The sequence below is a fragment of the Tenrec ecaudatus genome, chromosome 4 (assembly GCF_050624435.1).
Source record: "Tenrec ecaudatus isolate mTenEca1 chromosome 4, mTenEca1.hap1, whole genome shotgun sequence".
Classification (NCBI taxonomy): Eukaryota; Metazoa; Chordata; class Mammalia; order Afrosoricida; family Tenrecidae; genus Tenrec; species Tenrec ecaudatus.
In genome coordinates this window covers 201098432-201117748 of record NC_134533.1, presented here as the reverse complement: position 1 = coordinate 201117748, position 19317 = coordinate 201098432, and the positions used below count along the sequence as shown (strand labels likewise).

Below are 19317 nucleotides of genomic sequence, written 5' to 3'. Positions count from 1 at the left end.
ATGTAACTTGAGGCTAGGATTGATTCTGTCATGAATTCTCAAATTCTTGAGACAGTTTATCCTTTTATTTGAGTCACCCAAGTTTGAATCCTTGAAAGCAAAGACCTTGGAATATAAGTGGAAGCATCATTTAAGACATTACTTTTCGAGGTCTCTAAAAGTGAAGGATCAGGCTTTAACTTTCTCGTCTGTGGACTGCTGCATCTACACAGTACGACAAAAGTTAACTACTAGCTGTTGGGAAAAGCATCCTTTTACACACACACATACACACACAAATTTGGTATTAGTTTTTGGTTCATGGTAGGTAACCTATAAATCCTTGGAATTCCCAGTATGATTGGAGTCTTCTTGTTATTAATATTCACAAAGGGGCTCTAAGAAGAGAGTCAGAAGACCTACCAAGTGATACTAGCCCAACCTCAGGGATGGGTTGGAGATTGAAGTTTAACCTTGTGAGCAGTGAGTCAGTCAGTCATGCCTACATAATGAATACTCTCCTCCTAGGACAAGCCAACAAATCAAACAGTAAAACCAGAACCAACAACTCTGACACAGAAGCCCAGCTAGACCTCACGATCAGTGAGAGACATCAGTATACTAGGGTAAGGCATCTTTTGGGAGATTCCCTATTTAGACGGACCCAGATCTCATCCCGATTTTAATCCTTTTTTGCTATAATGAAAGTGTGACCATAAGTGTACCACTTTTCTGGGTTCTGTAAGTTGTTCTACCTTATTATTGAATCTGAGGAGGGTAGTGGCAACCTCCCAATTTGTAGCTGGTGTGCTGGAAGTTAGGGGTCCTGACTCTGTGTGAATTCAAGGCTGGTGTTTGATGTCTTCAGTAGATAGAACAGGCAGACAGGAGCACTGAACCCTTAGCCTGTCAGACCTAACCTAGTTCTCTATGGTTGGCGTCAGAAGAACGATTTTTGCAATTGGTGGCAGGAGGTTTACAGTGTGTGTCTGAAGACCCAACATCTCCCTGTACTGACAAAATGAAATAAGACATAATGTTCAGCCTCTAACTTTGAATTTTATCCAATAGATAAGAAATTCTTCTCTCAGATTGCTATCAAAGTTTCTAAATGCTTACTCTGAGTTCCTGTACTTACCTCCTCACAATCTGGCAACAAATTCTCCAGCTGGCACCAGTGGATGGAGGACGTGTGGCGTTTCATGGAGAAGGATACAAGTTGTGTTCCTAGGGGAAAAATGGACTCTGACATGAGATAGTGAGCCATTTTTTCCAAAAGAACCATATGTAATGAGGCTAAAGAACACAGCTCCATACTCTTCCTATTTTGAACATAGATTCAGCGCATTAAAAAAACAACCAACTTTTAATTTTAGAAGTTTCAGATTTTTAGAATTATTGTGAAGACAGTACAAAGAGTTCTTGTATATCACCATCCACATCTCTCCATTATTAACACCTTATGTTAGTATGATGCATTTATCTTTATTAGTGAATCCATTGGGTTCCAGAGCTACAATCTTACAGATTGCCACATTTTTTTTCTCATGGAATGACTGGTGAACTCGAACTTGCAACTTTCCAGTCAGTTAGTAGCCAACCTTTCAGTTAGGAGCTGAGTGCTTAACCACTATATCACCACGGCTCCTATTGATATATTACTAAATGATCAGTAGATACTTATTAAATCTCCTGTTACAAAACATAGTGTTAGGGATGTAAGCAGTTCCCGTGTCCTTAGAGAAACTGGACTGTGTATTAGCAGCTCAAGTTTGTAATATACAAGGGATAACCCCCCCTCCAAAAAAATGGAAAAAAGCTCCACTGGGTGTTGTTTTCATAATAAGCATTTTTTCTCTGAGCATTGACAATTCTCTGAGTTACTGCACCCAGTGGCATCATCTGGAAAGGTTCTCTCTGGTCACAGTAATTTTTTTTTAAATAGGGGAGTAGGGGGACCGATTGGGAAAATGAGCAGCAGATGGTAAGGGCTCAAGTAGAAGGCAAATATTTTGAGAATGATGATGGCTACAAATGTACATAAGTTCTTGACACAATGGATGTATGTACGGATTGTGATAAGAATTGTACGAGCCCCCAATTAAAATGATTTAAAAAAAAAGAATTTTCACTCGAACCTCATTTATTGTGATGGCCGATTTAAGAGAGCAGCATGCAGCTGTGAAATTTTGTTTCAGGAATGGATGACAATGATCTACATATAACCCCCTCCTTGGGGGACGGACAACAGAAAAGTAGGTGAAGGGAGATATCAGTCAGTGTAAGACATGAAAAAAAATAATCATTTATAAGTTATCAAGTGTTCGTGAGAGGGAGTGCGGGGGAGAGAAGCTGATACCAAGGGCTCAAGTAGAAAGAAAATGTTTTGAAAATGATGATGGCCAAAAAAAATTCTTTTTAAATAAAAATAAAATAAATTAAAAGAAAAATAAGATGGTAACAAATGTGCTTGACACAATGGATGCATGTTTGAATTGTGATACAAGTTGTATGAACCCACAATAAAATTATTTTAAAAAAAAGAAATTTTGTTTCCTGCTCAGGAAACATGCCTCAGAAACTGTTGTGATATTGAACACAGCTTACAAGGACAGTGATAAGGGAAACACTCAAGCGTATGAGTGGTTTTCTCATTTCAAAAAAGGTGAAATGTCGATTGATAACAAACCTCATTCTAAACATCTATCAACTTCCTGAACAGGCGAAAATGTTGACAAAATTCAAGTACTTATGCTCGAAGACTGACGACAGACCATTGAAGAGATGGGGAAGTTATCTGGACTGTCTTAGAGCTAGGTTCAGTGAATTTTAAGGGAAGATTTGGGAATGAGAAGGGTCGCTACGAAATGTGTGCCTTGGGTTATGACTGAGCAGGAAAAAGGGCATTGAATATAAACATGCCGTGCTTGTGAAGCAACCCAGATTTCTTCCCAAGGTCATTCCTGGGGACAAGACATGGTGTTGCTCTTCTGACCCTGACAGCAAACACCAGTCAGGCCTGTGGAAGATGCCACTGTCACCTCATCCCCAAAAAGCTGAAATTAAAGCTCAAGACAATGCTTGTTTGATTTCTTTTATTTGAGGGGGACAGTGCATTTTGGAGTTGGTTGCACCAGGTGAGACTGTTAATCAAGGTTTTTATTTAGAGGTTCTGAAAAGATGGTGTGGCCAAAAAGACCTAATTTATAGCATATGAGGGACTGGCTTTGCCGCCATGACGATGCATGTGCTCATGCAGCCATCTCACTGTGCCAGCTTTTGGCAAAAAACAGTTGCCTCTCTTGCCCCATGCACCTTACTCACCTGGTCTTGCTCTGTGGGGCTTTTTGTTTCTGTAAATCCAGAGGAACATGAAAAGACAGTGATTTGATGACATAAAAGAGGTGAAGAAAAAAAAAAATGAGGAGGCCTCGAGGTGCTGTCAGCCACCCAAACAGCTGAGTTTGAAAAATTTTTCCAAGAATGGAATTGCAGATTTGACAAATGTATTAAGTATAGAGGAGAGTACTTTGAAGGTGATAAGGTTGTTATGTAAAAAAATTTACATAGTTTTGAAAAAAATTGGGGTTTTTTTGGGGGTAGTATAATATGTATACTACCTTTGTATATAATATGTTGAATTAGTCATACTTCAGGCCTGGTCCACAGCGAAGTTTGTTCAGTTGTTATATGTAGTTAGATTTGAAAATTGCCCCCCCCCTCTCTCTCTCTCTATATATATATATATATATATATGTGTGTGTGTGTGTGTGTGTGTATGTATATATATACCATAGTGAATGAAGGGGGAAGTGCAGAGTGGAGACCCAAGGCCCATTTGTCGGCCACTGGAGATCCCCTCTAGAGGGGTTTAGGAGAGGAGATGGGTCAGTCAGGGTGTGATGTAGTACCGATGAAGAACACAGCTTTCCCCCAGATCCTGGATGCTTCCTCCCCCCAACTACCATGATCCTAATTCTACCTTGCAGGACTGGATAGGGCAGAGGTTGTACACTGGTGCATATGGGAGCTGGAGGCACAGGGAATCCAGGGTGGATGATACCTTCAGGACCAGGGGTGTGAGGGGCGATGCTGGGAGAGTGGAGGGTTAGTGGGTTGGAAAGGGGGAACTGATTACAAGGATCCACATGTGACCTCCTCCCTGGGAGATGGACGGCAGAGAAGGGGGGGAAGAGAGACTCCAGATAGGGCAAGATATGACAAAATAACAATCTAAATTATCAAGGGCTCATGAGAGAGGGGGGAGCGGGGAGGGAGGGGGAAAAAAAAAGGACCTGATGCAAAGAGCTTAAGTGGAGAGCAAATGCTTTGAAAATGATTAGGGCAAAGAATGTACAGATGTGCTTTACACAATTGATGTATGTATATGTATGGATTGTGATAAGAGTTGTAGGAGCCCCTAATGTTAAAAAAAAACAAGAAAATTGCCTCTTTATTCCTTAAAGCATATGACACCAATTTCATTGTAGAGCAGTGTTTTGAACAATAGATCATAACATTGATCATTTGCCCTTGAGCATCTGAGCATGATAATATCAAATTATTTGCTACAATAATGTATTTAGTACGTATTTCTGACAATTAGATACACAAATGAAAAACCAGACATTGTAAACTAAAACTCATACTTCTCAAGTTGAGGACATTCACTACCTGGGGCAAGAACATTTAAGACAGAAGGAGCAACCAGTGCAAAAAGGTAGGAGAATGCCTTAAAAGTAGGTCAGTGAAGTTGAGTCTAATCAAGATGGGGGGGGGTAAGAAAGAGAGTTAAGAGGGACAAGTGTGGTTAGGGCACATTGGACCTGACATAGACCAAGTCCAGTTCAATCTAGATGAGACACCACAGAAGTGACAGTGATGAAAGGGGAAGTCGTCTGGTTCTGGAATTTGGAAAGTAGAGGTAACAGAATGTGGCACTGATTGGAAATAAGGTATGAGGGGGGTGAAGGTCTTTGCACTGATGTATCGATGCAAAGGAATTGACATTACCCACTGAGGACAGTTAAGCATTGCCCTGCTAACCTCAAAGTCTGTGGTCAAGCTCTGTTAGAACTACTCTAATAAAGATGCTCTCTACTACTGTGAACCTTTTTAGTCTTGAAAACCCTGCAAGGCCACTGTGAGTTGAGATTCACAAGATTACAGTGGATTTTTGAGTTTGGGATTTTTTTGGCTGGGGAAAGCTGTAGGAGCAGCTTCCAGGGAAAAGGTTAAGAATTTCAGCTTGGGATATACTTAGAGTGAGTTATTCATTAGTCATCTAAATAGAGATGCGTAAATAGCTAGATGAGTCTTAAGTTCAGAGGAGAATTGTGGGCTTGAGATACAAATTTGGAAGTCTACGGCATATAGATGGTATTTAAGGTTTTTTCTGTAATCCTTTGAGACTGGATTTAGATGTGACCTTACAAAAACATTCCCTGACTCCGGTAAGTTCCTGCTTTCTGCACCTCTCCCCCAAGCTCTTTATTTTCCTTCCTTTCCTTCGTAAGTGTCCCCCCACCTTCCTGAACTTTTCTGTCAGCACACTTGTAAAGTGATGCTATTTAATAGTCTCTCACATTTATGCTTGGCAGTTCAAAGCCACCAGAGAGGTCCTTGGGAGAAAGATGGGCTTTCTATTCCTGTAAACAGATGTAGTCTTGGATGTAGTCACAGGGGGTCTCTATGAGTCCACATGGACTCAATGGCAACACTTTTGGAGGGGTTTTTGGATGGTAGGGATAATATTTTATTTTTATATCCCATGTAGACCATTAGTAAAACATAAAGGGACAGAATACTGCAAAGGGTACCAGCAACCTCAAGTTTCAAGAAACGGAAGGTTCAAGTAACCAGTAAGCGAAGTATCAGGAAAGACCCACGAACAAGCAGGCAGGGCGAGAACATGCCTTCAGTCTATTCAGAATGAATGGGAAACTTGATCATTCATAAACTAGATCATTGATAGAAATCTGCATTAATAGATCACTCCCCTTGGCATGTTGCAGAGCTTGTGAGACGGAATGCAGATTCCGTCTGTTCAGGTTTAGGATGTGCGAATGTGCTGAATAACAATTGTACATTGGAGCCAGGGTGGTAGATACTTGGGAAGTTGCCCTGGTGGTGCAGTGGTTACGAGTGCTCGTCTGCCGTCCTAAACATTTGAAGCCAACAGCTTTTCCTTGGGAGAAAGACGTGGCATCTACTTCCATAAAGATTACTGCCTTGGAAACCCAGTGGGGCAGTGCTGTGCCTATAGGGTTATGGTGAATGGAAATTCGCTCAATGGCAGGGGTTGGTCTACATTGGAATGTCTAATACTTTCTTGTGCCAGCTTTGGCCTGTGGGTTCTCCTTCAGTGTGGTGCTAATCTGCTTTCATTTTCAGGTTATTTCTTATAATTTCTGGTCCACTGGAGGGCACCCATTTTGATTTCTAGGTTTGTTTTTTACAATTTTTTTTATATATAGCTTTATTTCTTATTTTTTACATTTTATTTGGGGCTCATACAACTCTTATCACAATCCATACATAAACATACATCAATTGTGTAAAGCACATCCGTACATTCTTTGCCCTAATCATTTTCAAAGCATTTGCTCTGCACTTTAAGCCCTTAGCTTCAGGTCCTCTTTTTTTTCTCCCTCCTTCCCCGCTCCTCCCCCATAATTCTTTTAAACAATCTTTTCTGTTGCCATGAAGGACTTGTAAGATGTTGAGGCTTATGTGTGTCTCAATTTGCTGTCTTCATCCAGAAATGTCTCGAATGTGTCCAGTTAAAGTAGAAATTTGTTTTTATGTGAAAGTCATCAGTTTTATTCTCATCTCCAGTGGTCCACTTATTCTTTACCCATTTCCAGGGTTACTTGATATATATTCTTTCATATTTATATATATGATATATATTTACTGCTTTGCCCATAAATGCTATAATACCATATTTGTTTTTATTCTTTAGTGTCTTTGTATCTTCATACACTTGTTAGCTACTTTATTTCTGTTTATTTTCTTGTGTTTCCTCTTAGTTTTATGGTTTTCACATTGAATTCATACCTGTATTTCATAGTTTACTGAATTCATTGGTGGACACTTGTTATTTTTTAACAAGTGCCAAAGTAGACCCCTATTTATATTCAGTTTTGTATACTTTTATCTTTTTCTGTGAACTAAATGCCTAAAAGTAGATTAAGTGATAAATGTTTGCCTCATAAAATTTTTTTTCCAATTGATGCTCCTTGTAATAATATATGAAATTACTTATTTTCCTTGCCAATACTAGCTATGACCAAAATTTTAAAAACTTTTATCAACCACATAGCTGAAAGACAAAGTTTTTATAATTTGCATTTTCTTATACTCTGAATTTAAAAATGAGACAGGATTTTTTTAATGCATTCTTCAGCTAGAAAGAACAAGTCTGAGAGCTCATTGTGTTAGAATGACAGGGAATTTATTTAATTTATGTGCTTGAACATTTGGCATCTCTTTGGATAAGTAAAACACAATGTGTGAAGCCTACCATGATTCTCATCGTAGTGGTAGTTAGTAAGTCTCTCATATTTCATCCCTTTATTTCTGCCTCCTTCCCATGATGCTTTCTCATTTTGGGTCTGATGTATCCTTTCAGGTTCCCTTAGGTGGTTCCACTGAGACGACAGAATGAAGGATCTCTCTTAGTGAGTTTAGGAACCAGAAAGTTGGACAGCATAGTTTGTTGTGATCCAAAAATAAACTCTTAATAACAAAGTGAAATCTTGCTCTTTATATTTTGATAACATGTTCTAAATTTTCACAGGTTGTCTTAGGGAGAAATATTTCTATGAGGCTCTTGAGTGTGGTTTGTAGAAAACTTTGGGGTTAGTAGGCTGACTGCAGAGCTAGGCAAGTTATGAAACCATTGGCTCTAGCTTGGGACTTTGAGACGTGGCTAGATTGCCCCAAGTTGATGTAGCTGTGCAGTGCAGTCAAATCACGATTTCATCAGGTCTTTGAATAAAAGTCAGCAGCTGATTCTAAAGTTTGTGTGGAAATGCAAAGGAAACAAAGCCATTTAAATTTTTAATTTTTTTTTACAAAGTTCTGTTTAGAAAGACCCATGTTAGAGGATGCATATTACCCCCTGCCTTCAAGATGTGTTATACAAATATGAGAGACCTTCCAAAGTTCATGAGAAAATTCCATTATCTTTTAACTCCTTTTTTCTGTGAAGACTCTCGAACCTCCCTGGTTTAATAAGACAGTATAGTATTGATGAAATAGACATAGATTAGTGGAAAGACTAAAGAATTCAGAAATAGGTACATATATACATGATCTGGCAATGTTCAACAAAGGTACAAAGCCAGTTTAATGGAATATTCAACAAGTGACGCTAAAAGAACTAGATAGTCCACCAAAGTAAGAACCCAGACTCATAATTGTATGTAAGATTTAACTCTAAATGTATCATAGACTTCTTTGTAAATCCTAATATAAAAATCATAAAACCTAGAAGAAACATAGAATATTTTATGATTTTGGATTAAGGAAAGGCCTCTTAGTTACCAGAAACAATTTATAAAAGAACAAATGATAAATTAGGTTTCATCAAAATATGAAATTTATGCTCTTCAAAAGATATACTTAAAAGGCAAAGGCAAATTATAGCCTGGGAGAAAATATTTACAAAATTAAACTGATAAAAATTTATATATTCAGAATGTGTAAAGAGCTTTCAAAACTGAATCTTAAGAAAACACTTCTATCGCTTCTCGGTCTTTTGGCTAAGATCAAGTGTAGTGAAGAAAACACCGCAATTAAATATTTTTTAAAATTTTACTTTGCAGCTCACCAAAAAAATAAAATGCTTAGTATCTTTAGTCATTGGGGAATAAGATATGACTACACTCTATTGGAATGGCTAAAATTAAAAAGAAAAAGAATCCTCCAGTCCAAGAAGTGCCCCCGATGACCATGTAATCTTTAGGTCCAGGAGCAGTGGTGTTGTCCTGGACTTCCAATGAGAGTGGATTTCAAAGGCTTTGTCCTTGAGTTCTCTGATTTGAATCACGTGTATTAAGCTTAGGGTGATAGTTGTATTGAATTTAATAGCAAGATTTAACCATTTATAGAATAGAACAAGGCAGCCTGGCTTCTGGTGAATGACTTTGACAGAGCTTGGGAACTATGGGACTTACCACTTAACTCTTTCTGTTAGCTTAAATTTTGGACAGATTTTATCTGCTTTCAGCTAATGCTATGAAGAGTGACCATTCTACTAGTTAGATGATCGTGCTTCATTTCAATCGGTTTAAAATGGGTAATTGTTCTCTGTGTTTGTTGCAGGCACTCCATCTTCTAAGCCAGCAGTATTAGCCAATGGTGATCATGAAATAGAAGGGAAGGACACTACAGGTGAGTCCAAGATTCTCCAAATGTGTGTGGAAAGTACCTTGATCAGCTCCTTTGAAGAGAATTCTTAGGGGAAGCACATGACTTATCAAGGGCTCTGGTGCATTATTTTCCTTGTTGGATACATTTAAACCAAGGGCTTCTGTGCATAAAATCTCCAACAAAGGAAAGAGAAGATTCAGTTTCCTTTGATAATACTGAAGTCTTTCTCGTAGTTACACCACACAACACAACGGCAAGAGCAATGGCAAATGCTCCTTCCAGATACAGAATAACTGTCATTGAAGTAGTCATCCTGGAGGCCTGTGTCCACTACGTTTCAAGGCAGGTCTCTCGCCTGAATGCACACTGTCCTGGGTTTGTGTTACGAGGCTTCCTGGTAGGGAAACCTACGTGTTATAAATTGAAAGTTCTTCCCCTTCTCTTTCACCCACAGTTTCTGCTTTTCCTTTATCTTTCTCATAACAGTTGCTTATGAACTGTATCTGTAACTTCACTCCTAGCCCATTACTAAAAAAATTTATTTGTTGTCATCCAATTGACCGCTAACTCATCGCTACCCCACTAAGTATCAGAAGAGAACGGGGCTCCCTAGGCATTTTTGGAGAGTACCGGACCTGTCTTCTAAAGTTGCTCTGGCTGAACTTTCATATCCAGCCTTTGGGTTAACAGCTGAAGGTGTTCGTTGTTTGGCACCACCCGGGTTGCTGAAGTTCTTGTGGGTTCTCACCACTTAACAAGCGCCATCCCTATACCCTAGTATCCTTTCAGTGGGCTCACTGCTCAAACCAGTAGCAGGAATCTAGTGTGTACACTGCTAACGACATCAGCCTGCTGTGGCATTCTTACAAATAACTGCACCTAATGTGCGGTTGTCATCAGGCTGATGCTGTTGACCCCAATGAGTTGCCTTCTTATTAGGATCAAGCAGAATGTGCTCTTAAATTGGGGCTTAACATTGGATTCACCTTATAGCAAAGTGTGTAAGAAACAAATGGCTTCTGTGCTTCTCTTCCTGTGCACAGAGCTCAGTCTTAAGCCCCACAGCATCTCCAGGCTTCCAAAAAGTTTTCTGTTGGCAATAGCAATTCCAGGGTTTAGCTCTTTGTTCTGTGGCCCTAAGAAAGGCCGCATGCTTCCGATTTATTAAGGGCAGATCCTATTTATGGTAAAAGGTAGTTTTGCCCAGTAATTAGCAATTTGTGAATTAATAACTTGATGTTTTAAGATGTGCCACCTTACCTTCCAATTTTGTGAATTGGTATTTCTTTGATACTCTTATTTTTAATGTAATATCGACATCTTCTGTGCTTGCTTTGAAAGCAAATGTCTACTACATAGGGAGTTTAAAGAAAACATTTACACAAACATCTCTGTGATTAAAGAAGAAACTATTAAGACAAAAAAAAAAAGTAATTTCAGTTTTCCTTAACCAAGAGTCAGTGCAGGAGAAGCAAAGACTGAGGAGGGATAGGAGGGTTGACTTGATTAACCAGTTGTAAGGGTGGGGGGTGTCATCTTCATCCGGGAGGAAAGAACGTTCAGAACTAGAGGAGATTTCCCTCCAGCTAACTGTTCAGTCTGGTCAGAAATGACGAGTCTCAAACTCTATGTAGCAGTTGCTCCCCACTGTCAGTTACATATAGTGGAGGGAAAAATAGAAAAACACCAACAAAACAAAACCGGGAAAACATGCAGCTTGGCTCTTAGTGTCTCAAAATCTGCATTCCCTGGAAACTAAAAGGAATCCAGCTGCTTATGAACTGCCCTCCCAGAGACATTGCAAGAGCAGGTCTTGCTTCTCCTAGACAGTCGCCTCTCTTCCGTACAGTAGAATATGGTTTATGCAAACAGGTAGGTGTTTGGATTTTGAATTTGACCTCTTGGCTGTATTGCTTTACTGAAAATGTGCCTGTTTCCTTGGAGGGAAGTGGGAGTAGGGAGTCCGAGTATAAGCTTTAGGAGGTTTAGGACCGTGTTGTGACTTCATTCTAATTTGGGTGTTACTAATGAGCATCGAGCTCACTGCCATTTTGAAAATTCCGATTTCTGTTCCCTTCAGAATTTTATCTGGAGTGCTGAGAGCAGACCAGCTCCACTGTTAGCATATTAAAGGATTTATGAGCATCTTGCTATGTTGAACTTGCTGTTTACTAACGACCTGTGCTTTTCTGCCCTTTCCTCCCCCTTCCTACTTCTTCCTCCCTTCCTGTTTTTCTCCTCCCAGAAGCCTAGCGTGTCTCTCCACACTGGGGCTGCTGCAACACCAGACCAGTGATCTTTCTTAAGCATCGCTGTACTTCTAAAACCTTCAACATTTTGCAGAGCTTTGCTTTTCCTTCCTGGACCAGTTAGAAGAAGCTGAGGGTAGTTCTTCGGGCCTCTTTCTCCTGACGCTGCACAAACACCTGCTTCCTTTTGCGCTCTGCTGCAGGGCTTGTTGGAACCTCCTTTCCCTTTGTGAGCACAAAGTACAAGATGCATTCTTAATTTTGGTATTTTTATAAAAGGCATCTAATATCATTTGTTTTTAAGACTCATGTTATCATTTACTCCAACCTCATTTTTCTTTTCTTTTCTTTAAACATTTTTAGTTGGCCTTTCCATTTGGTTTTGAAATCTTCACCATTAATCATGGTGTGGCAATACCAAATGAGAACCTGTGCTTCCATAAAGGGGCTGAGTCCACCAGAACTGCAGAGACACCCCCTGCCCCCTGTCCTCTCCCTGCTCTTTCCCTTTATGAGCTTGCTTTTGTGGAGGTTATTACAGGGTCGGAATTGACTCCATGGCCATGAGTTTTAATCTTTCAGAAGGGAACCCTGGGTAGTGCAGGGGCTGAAGTACTTGGCGACATGTCGGAAAGGTTTGCGCTCCCCAGCAGTTGTTTTGGAGACTGATGTGGCAGTCTTGCTCCATAAAGATCTCGACCTGGAAAACACTGTCCTGGCAGGGCAACCCTGCCCTATGAGTTGGAGGCAGTGGCAGTGGTTTGGCTTGGGATTCTTGCAGGCTTCCTAAATTTCACTCCACCTTACTAAAATCTGGAGAACATTAGCTACTTTTAAAACATTTTAATTTAGAGTAGCTCTGATTAAACCTTGAAAACTATTAAGTCATCTCTTAGGATATGCAGTTAAGCCAAGTTGGTTTTATTATGAAATTATCATCTATTTACTTAAGCTTAGATGTCCCCTAATAATGTAACAGTCTTATTACTCTTCTGTATAGAACGTTATAACCTCATCTTTTAACATGATCACGAACTATTAAGAATAAGAACTCAGAAGTTAAAATGGAACTTAATTTATACTTGAATTGTGTATTATCAGAAAACTGAGATCTTCATACAGATAGAAAATAATTTTCATGTAACACCACCAGAATGAAATTAAGTTGCAAACTGATTAAGACCACACCTTTTTATCTGGTGAGATGGTTATGTGATTAGACTCAAACTATGTTCAAGATTAGTGTTTCTTTTTCTTTTAAGATTAGTATTTCTTTGAAATCTGCAGGTGCCAGTGGGATTCCCAGATCACACAAGAACACGCGTATTAAATCCTTAACTGTGGGCACTAGTGTCCACACTCAAACATTCCGATATTCCTCACATTCTGGTTGATTCTTATTTCTGTTCCTCTATTTTTCACACTAGTAGCTAAAACACCCAGGACCACTTGGGATAAGTACTGTGGAACTTTTACAATGCAAGCTTTGATCTCAGTTCCAGAAATAGAATCTGAAACATAGACCATGTTATGAAATCATATATGGAATAATGTGAAGCACTCATTTTAATTTCCTATTCTCTTACGGACTGTGGAGGTTTCTATAACTCCCAAGCTACTGAAGAGATAAAGTGGCACCATGTTCTGAGCAAGGTTTTGTACATTTAGACCTCGGTAAGATAAAAAAGCTACTTTGAGATGATAAAATCAAAATATCCTAACCATTTTAACAAGTCTGTGAAAATTCCTCTTATATAGGGAATTTAGGGGATGGTTTCTTGGCTAAGAATTTGTCTGAGTTCTGGACCAAAGTTTACTTGAGAGAGGAGAGAGGCACAGGTGACAAGTTTGAAAATCTAACCTCTGAGAACACACCTTAAAATAAGACACAACTCTTTCCCTTTAGCGTGCAGTTGTTTCATAAGTTGTTACCATTGTTTTTGGCCCAGAAGCTTTAAAAAACTAGTAGCTCCGACTTCAACTTTGTGTTTGAAATGATTCCTCTCAAGTCTCGGTAGACGTTCTGAGTGCCAGGCGGGTGGAGGAAGCTGAGGTGAGCTGTCCTGATGGAGTAGCTGAAGGTTCACACACACTTCATCATTTACTTTGATTTCGTCCATTTTAAAATTCCTTTCCATTGTTTCTTTTTGTTTGAAATGTATTTTTTTATACAAATACGTTTTCTATTTGAATTCATGGAATTGCTGGAAATTTGGTATATGTTACTAGCTTCATCTTTTTAAATCAGATATTCTAACTGGAAAGAAATCACCTCGGTGTCTGTCGTCCCATGTCACAGAGGCCGCAAGTCCCATAACGCAACGCTGTACTGCTACGGTGACCACCCTCACTTGAGGGTGCCAGCCTGGTCACTGTGGCTCTGGTCACATGTGCTGTTTCTCTTACGTGCTCTTGCACAAGTTCTCTCTTGTTCTCTCTGCCTCTGTTGACGATGTGTAGAACTTTGTTTTTAAATAGCTTTTTATAACTTTGTTCATACACCTACCTAATTTGTATTTTTTGTGACTTTAGATTCCTATAGTATGTATATGTGGACATTTTAATGTGATAATTGTGCTAAATAAATTGCACTAATAAACATCTTACACTAACACCTCACAGACTGGATTTTCGTTGGGGGCGGGGGAGGGGGTGTGTGGCGGTGGGGGAGGGGGTGTGTGGCGGCGGTGGTGGGTGTCTTGATTTTTGTAATATAGTGTGACCATGACACACGTTTGGTAAATGAAGACTCTTGAGGTCTGAGTCTCAGTCTACTGAAGCACCTAATCCTACATATAATAATTCCATAAATGTAAGACTTTTTAAACTTTTTGCCAAACAGGGTTTTTTTTTGGACTTTTGAGAGTCAACTCCTTTGGATATGGCACCTTTAAAAGTCAAAAGGCTGCTCTATCTGAAGCAGGAGCATCTGGTGGCAAAGACAGCTGGTGTAGTAACAGCAAGGCATTTACCTCATGTCTGCTTCATTTATGTGCAGTGCAGTCCACTGAAAATGAAAGGTGTTCGCAAGCTTCCTGGAGTTCCTTCTGAGCCATCAAATAAGACTTGCTGTAACGACATTTTCGTTGTGACTTTATTGCTTGATAATCCTGCTGGATCTGGATCTGGGAAGGATTTCACAGCATGCACAATTCCCTAGCCGTCCTGAGTGTTTCCTTGCAATAGATAGGTTGTTGCAAATGTGGTGAATCGACTGAATCAAGACCTCGAAACCGTTCTCTGCCTAAAGTAATTTGCATGGCGGAAAGAATGTTTTTCACTTGGCAGATAATCTTTTACATAAGTAAGTTCAGTTTAATATTCTTACGTTTCCTTCTATTCAGAGAACTATAACAAGTTCTTGGTTTGAAGTATACTAATTTAAATATTATAATTATTCACAATTCTTCCTCCCTTTCACAAATCCAACCCATTACCATTGACTAAATTCTGACTCTTAGAAACTCTATCAGACAGAGTAGAAATGTGCCCCCCTCCAACGCCCACCCCCCAAGCAGGGTTTCTGAGGCTGTCATTTTTGGAACTCCCTGAGGACATAATGTTTAAGGGCTTGGCTGCTTCTCTGAGGGAGAAAGATGGCCAGTCTGCTTCCGTACAAATGGACCACCTTCAAAACCATGCTGTGCTCTATAAGGTTGGTACGAGTTGAAAGTGACTCGTTGGCAATGCATTTAATCTCTTAGGAAGCAGACTTCTTTCTCCTGCAGAGCAATTTCTGGGTTTAAACTACCAACCGTTTAGTTAGCAGCTGAGCATTTAACCACGGACATGCTAACAGGGATTCTACTTTTCTCGTGGTCTTTACAATGAGGTTGTAGTGGCTCGGACAATTCGTGGGTTTTAGTCGTTTTTTATTCTTGATGAGAGCCCGACCGATTACATCGGGTTCTTCCTCCTTATTGACCTGCTCATTTAGTGTGCCGGGAAGGCTAGACAGTGTTCTATGCCAACAGGTTAGCAGACAGTGAGCATTCAATTCATTCTTACGTCAAATATAAAACCAGATTATCCTCAATTTTATATCAGTGCTGTTCCCATTGCAGTGAAGGCTTAACAAGAGTTTCCCACAAATTATGGGATAATCCTTTGGAGATAAATTGCTGTTATTTTTAGTCTTTGGGGGGCAAGGCACAATGGAGTCCATGCTTCACAAGGGACAGTGTTTCTGGCTGTTTCCGTTGTGATAACTATCCTGAACACGAGGTATGATGCAGTCCAGCCCTCATGTCATACCAGCAGGGACATCATCAAAGCACTGTGCTTGGGTGCCATGTGACGACAGACGTATCCAAAATGCTTCTCTACGTGTCTTTTCACATCAGATAGGTCGCAGAGGATTTGGCATTAGAAACAATTCAAAGCACTGAAAAGTCAATCTGTTGTATGTCAGAGTTGCTGAACAGCTATTTCATCTTTATCCATTCTTTGGTATTAAAGTTCATAAACAAAAAACGGAACAAAACTTCACACTGTGGTGTTCTTAAGTACAGATACTGTGAGATGTCCTTTTTAGCTTCATTTCTCTCCTTCTCCAAAACCTAGAAACAAGCTTTGGTCCTACCTAGCCTTTCGTTTTCCAGCTATAACTTGTATATTGGAAACAACATCAGCAAAATACCACTGCCTCTAAAATTGTTCTTTAAACCTTTTTCGGTTCATTATTTCTGATAAAAATATAGATCCTCTCCCTAGAAAATCCATATTAGACACACTAGAGAATTTAGAACTTTGTTGAAACCAATTCATGGGCTGTAATAAAACTAACAAAACCCGGTCATCTGAGCATAGTATTTAATTATACTCAGCCATCTGGTGTCCGTTTCTATTGTATCGGATGGCACTGTGGGTTAGCTAGGCTATGGACTGATAACTGCAAATGCACCCAGCCATTCCAGGGGAGCAGGATGAAGCCATCTGCCCCATTGTAGGGTTACAGTCTTGGAAGCCCTATACAGGGTCATTATGAGTCAGGTTTGACCTAGTGTTCGAGTGAGTCCATAATTCTGATACATATTCTTAAACATACTTTGTTTATTCATTTCTCATTATGGAATGAAACAAATTCATGTTTAAATATAGAATGTTTTCTTTAACATACTTATAATACGATAAGTAGCCAGATAGTCTCCTCATGAAAATTAAAATATTATAGATAGTAGCATACCTACTAGAGACCTGTGTTAGTCCGGGTAGACTAGAGTAACAAATCCTTAGAAATGTGTATAAGAAAGAGCTTTATATACAAAAACAGTTGAATATTGAGAAAACAACCCAGCCCAGTCCAGATCAAGTCCATGTGTCTGATACCAATCTCTGAAGCCCTCTTCAAACTCATGAAACACGTGCTGTGAACGCTGAATGCAGGAAGATCACAGGCCTGTGGGTGGGAAGTCAGTGGTGGTAGAAGCATCTCAGCGCTGGCAGGGGTCTCCATGGATTTCCTCCAGTTCCCCGGGCTGCATCAGGGTAGAGGTCCATGTGGCTTCTCCTCAGGGATGTCTCACAGGAAGTAAGCAGAGAGTGGGAAGTGTCTCCTGTCTCCAAGGAGGAAAATACTGGAGTTCCCAGAATTCTCAGGAGAAGGCCATGCCCACACTGAGGCCTCATTGCTTATATCTTGATTTACAAGCCAGACTCCACCCCTTCACTTGTAATCCTCTCAAGGCCCAAATTGACACCAAATTATGTAACTACCACAAGACCAAAATAATTGTACAGAACTGCTAAACATTCACAGATACTGTAAATACTCTTGTGTTTTCAGTGGGTCTAGACTTGAACAGAGTTTTATTCTGTCTGACATATCTCACTAATACTACAGTGAACTCATTTTACACATCGTATTAAAGAGTTTACAAAGTTCTTTTAAATACCTAAAATATTATCCAGGGAGCTTCCAAATGTTCTTGAAAATCTTCTGTTCTCTTTCAATTCTGTTTTCCCATGAATTTTTGAAGCGCCCTTGTTCAGTATTCACTTTGCCTGTGAATAGGTGCGGTTAGGTTGAGTTTATAATAGAGCTGGAAATTGAACAGGCTTGACAAGAAACCCCATGCTCCTTGTGCCCCAGTATGCCATGTCATAGTCTATCTTAAGTGCTAACCAAACCCCCGAAGGCAGTTGGAAGCAGTGGACCCCAAAGGTGTGTTTTAAAGCCTTTACTTTTTAAGGGGGAAAGCCAAGCTGAAAGCAAGCACTTTGCATGTAGGTCATCTATTTTAGGAAAGGACCCCACGGAATAAAGGTAGAAAGGAGCTCAAAGATAAAAAGTTGAAGACACAATCCTATTATTAACCTAGTCACTGCTGTGGACTAGAGGGACTTAATCCTAGGGGACCTTTCGACGAACTGTGTCTCAGAATAACTCACTTGAGTTATAGAACTAGTGTGGTTGCTGTTAGTTGCTGTTTTATCTATTATGTCAGCCAGTTGGGTAGCATTTATTCCCCATTTGCCATCCAGATCCCATTGGGTTAACACTTGCACTTCCTAGTTTGGTGCTTGCAAGGACAGTCTGCTTCCTGTAGATGTCTCACTTCTGCCTTACAAGAAGATGCCAAGCAGAAAACAGATTTAACAGAACTGTTGTATGCCATCGAGGTGAGTCCGACTTACAGCGTCCCTGCAGGACGGATGTAGAACTGCCCTGTAGGGTTTTCTATTTCCTGACTGGTGGACTCTTACTGCCAACCTTGTTACAGCTCTATGTGCTGTCAGGGCATCTTTTAGCAGTTCGGCATCATTTATTAAGTCAAACCTACCTGCAGCTGCTTGCTGCAGTCATAGTTGAAATAAAGCATGAAGTAAAGGAGCGTGAAGCGGCATCATAAGAGACGCCCAATACAAAGTTAATCCAAACAGAATTGTCAACATAGACTTACCTGCTTTGTTTTACGATAGAGGACAAGATACATCGACTTTTTAAAAGGAAATTGGAAGGAACTCCTTATCTCATGGAACTAATTTCTAAGTAATGGTTAGAAACTGTAGACATAGTCACATACATTAATTTGGGAAATTGCTATCCTAACTAATGCTTTCTTCTTGAGTTGGCTTCGTTGGTTTCCATCATTTTAGGATTTGTACATATTATCTAGGTAATGTAATTTGTTGGCATATAATTGTTCATAGTATTCCCTTATAACCCTAGTGATGGACCCCTCTTTTATTTCTGAATTTATTCATCGGAGTCTTCTGCTTTGTCCTGATCAGTGTGCTAAAAGTTTGCCAATTTTGTTGATCATTTCCCCCTTGATGCCCACCTCAGAGAACCAACTTTTATACTTTTGTTGAGTTTTCTCTGCTCTGCTCTATTGATTTTCACTCTTTTTTTTTTAAATAATCATTTTATTGGGGGCTTATGCAGCTCTTATCACAATCCACAGATACATCCATTGTGTCAAGCACTTTTGTACATTTGTTTCCCTCCTCATTCTGAAAACATTTGCTTTCTACTTGAGCCCTCGTTATCAGCTCCTCATTTCCCCTCCCTCACCGCTCCCCCCTACTTCATGAACCCTTGATAATTTATAAATGATTATTATTTTGTCATAGCTTACACTGTCCGTCGTCTCCCATCACCCACTTCTCCTCTGTCCGCCCCCAGGGAGGAGGCTATATGTAGGTCCTCGTAATCTGCTCCCTCTTCCTCCCCACCCTCCCTCCACTCTGTTTATTTTCACTCTTAGGT

At 39.9% G+C, this 19317-nt stretch overlaps 1 protein-coding gene across 4 annotated transcripts in view; it reads left to right on the top strand.

Moving 5' to 3' along the window:
* Positions 1–19317, top strand: part of MAP4 (microtubule associated protein 4) — a 204927-nt gene that overhangs the window by 86013 nt on the left and 99597 nt on the right. For all 4 annotated transcript variants that reach the window (XM_075547267.1, XM_075547269.1, XM_075547270.1 and 1 more), the window contains one exon: positions 9310–9378. In XM_075547267.1, coding sequence (XP_075403382.1) covers positions 9310–9378 — 69 coding nt within the window. The remainder of the gene's footprint in view (positions 1–9309; positions 9379–19317) is intronic.